This window comes from Sinocyclocheilus grahami, unplaced genomic scaffold, assembly GCF_001515645.1.
Source record: "Sinocyclocheilus grahami isolate Dianchi unplaced genomic scaffold, SAMN03320097.WGS_v1.1 scaffold822.1, whole genome shotgun sequence".
Taxonomy (NCBI): domain Eukaryota; kingdom Metazoa; phylum Chordata; class Actinopteri; order Cypriniformes; family Cyprinidae; genus Sinocyclocheilus; species Sinocyclocheilus grahami.
This window is the reverse complement of record NW_015506001.1, coordinates 295,950-296,805: the sequence shown is the minus strand read 5'-3', so window position 1 is coordinate 296,805 and position 856 is coordinate 295,950. Positions and strand designations below refer to the sequence as shown.

The 856-nt window shown below is 35.0% G+C and overlaps 1 protein-coding gene across 1 annotated transcript in view; it reads right to left on the bottom strand.

Moving 5' to 3' along the window:
• Positions 1-71: 71 nt before the first annotated feature.
• The window catches only part of LOC107562415 (uncharacterized), a 14,143-nt gene continuing 13,358 nt past the window's right edge, over positions 72-856 (bottom strand). Inside the window, exon 2 of the mRNA XM_016247048.1 lies at positions 72-225. Within this exon, the coding sequence (XP_016102534.1) occupies positions 155-225 (71 nt within the window). The 3' untranslated portion in view covers positions 72-154. The remainder of the gene's footprint in view (positions 226-856) is intronic.

The window sequence follows — 856 nt, the reverse complement described above, 5'->3', positions numbered from 1 at the left end:
TGAACTTTTCCACGACATTCTAATTTATTGTGATGCACCTGTATTGCCAGTGGCTAAAGCAAATATATCAAAATGGTGTTTGGTGCATGACTTGAGAGCAGTGAATGAGGTTGTTGAGGATTGGCCTGCTGAAGTTCCAAATCAACATACGTTGCTAACCAATGTTCCATCTGCTGCTAATTACTATACTGTAATTGATCTTTGCTCTGCCTTTTTCAGCGTTCCCTTAGCAGAAGAAAGTAGACTTTTGTTTGCATTCACCTACCAAGGTAAAAAGCTCACTTACATGAGAATGCTGCAAGGCTTCAAACACTCACCACATGTTTAATTAAGTTTTAAAAGAAGACCATGGAGATCTGAGGCTGGACAGTACATTCATGATTTATTGATAGTAGTAGTAGTAGTAGTAGTATACTTTATTGTTCTCAAGAGGAAAATTGTTATGGACTACATGTTGCTGCAGACATACAATAAACATATAAAAAACAAAATTAAATAAAATCATGAAAATAAAATCAAGATGAACTCTTGTTGTACAACCGCACCGATACAGGTACAAAGGAATTCTTATATCGATTTAACTTACACATTGGGATTCTATATCTTCTAGCAGAGGGAAGTAGTTCATATTGTAAATACAAGAAATGAGTTTGATCACCAAGAATCCTCTCTACCTGATTAAGAACACATTCCTCATATAAAACTTGAAGGTTAAAATGTTCATCATGCCCAACAATTCTCCATGCTGTCAATAACAAGTGCATCAACTTAGATTTAAACTATACTGATAGGTTACCAAACCACACTGTGGTACCATACCTAACAATACTTTCTAAAACAGCTTTATAAAACAGCA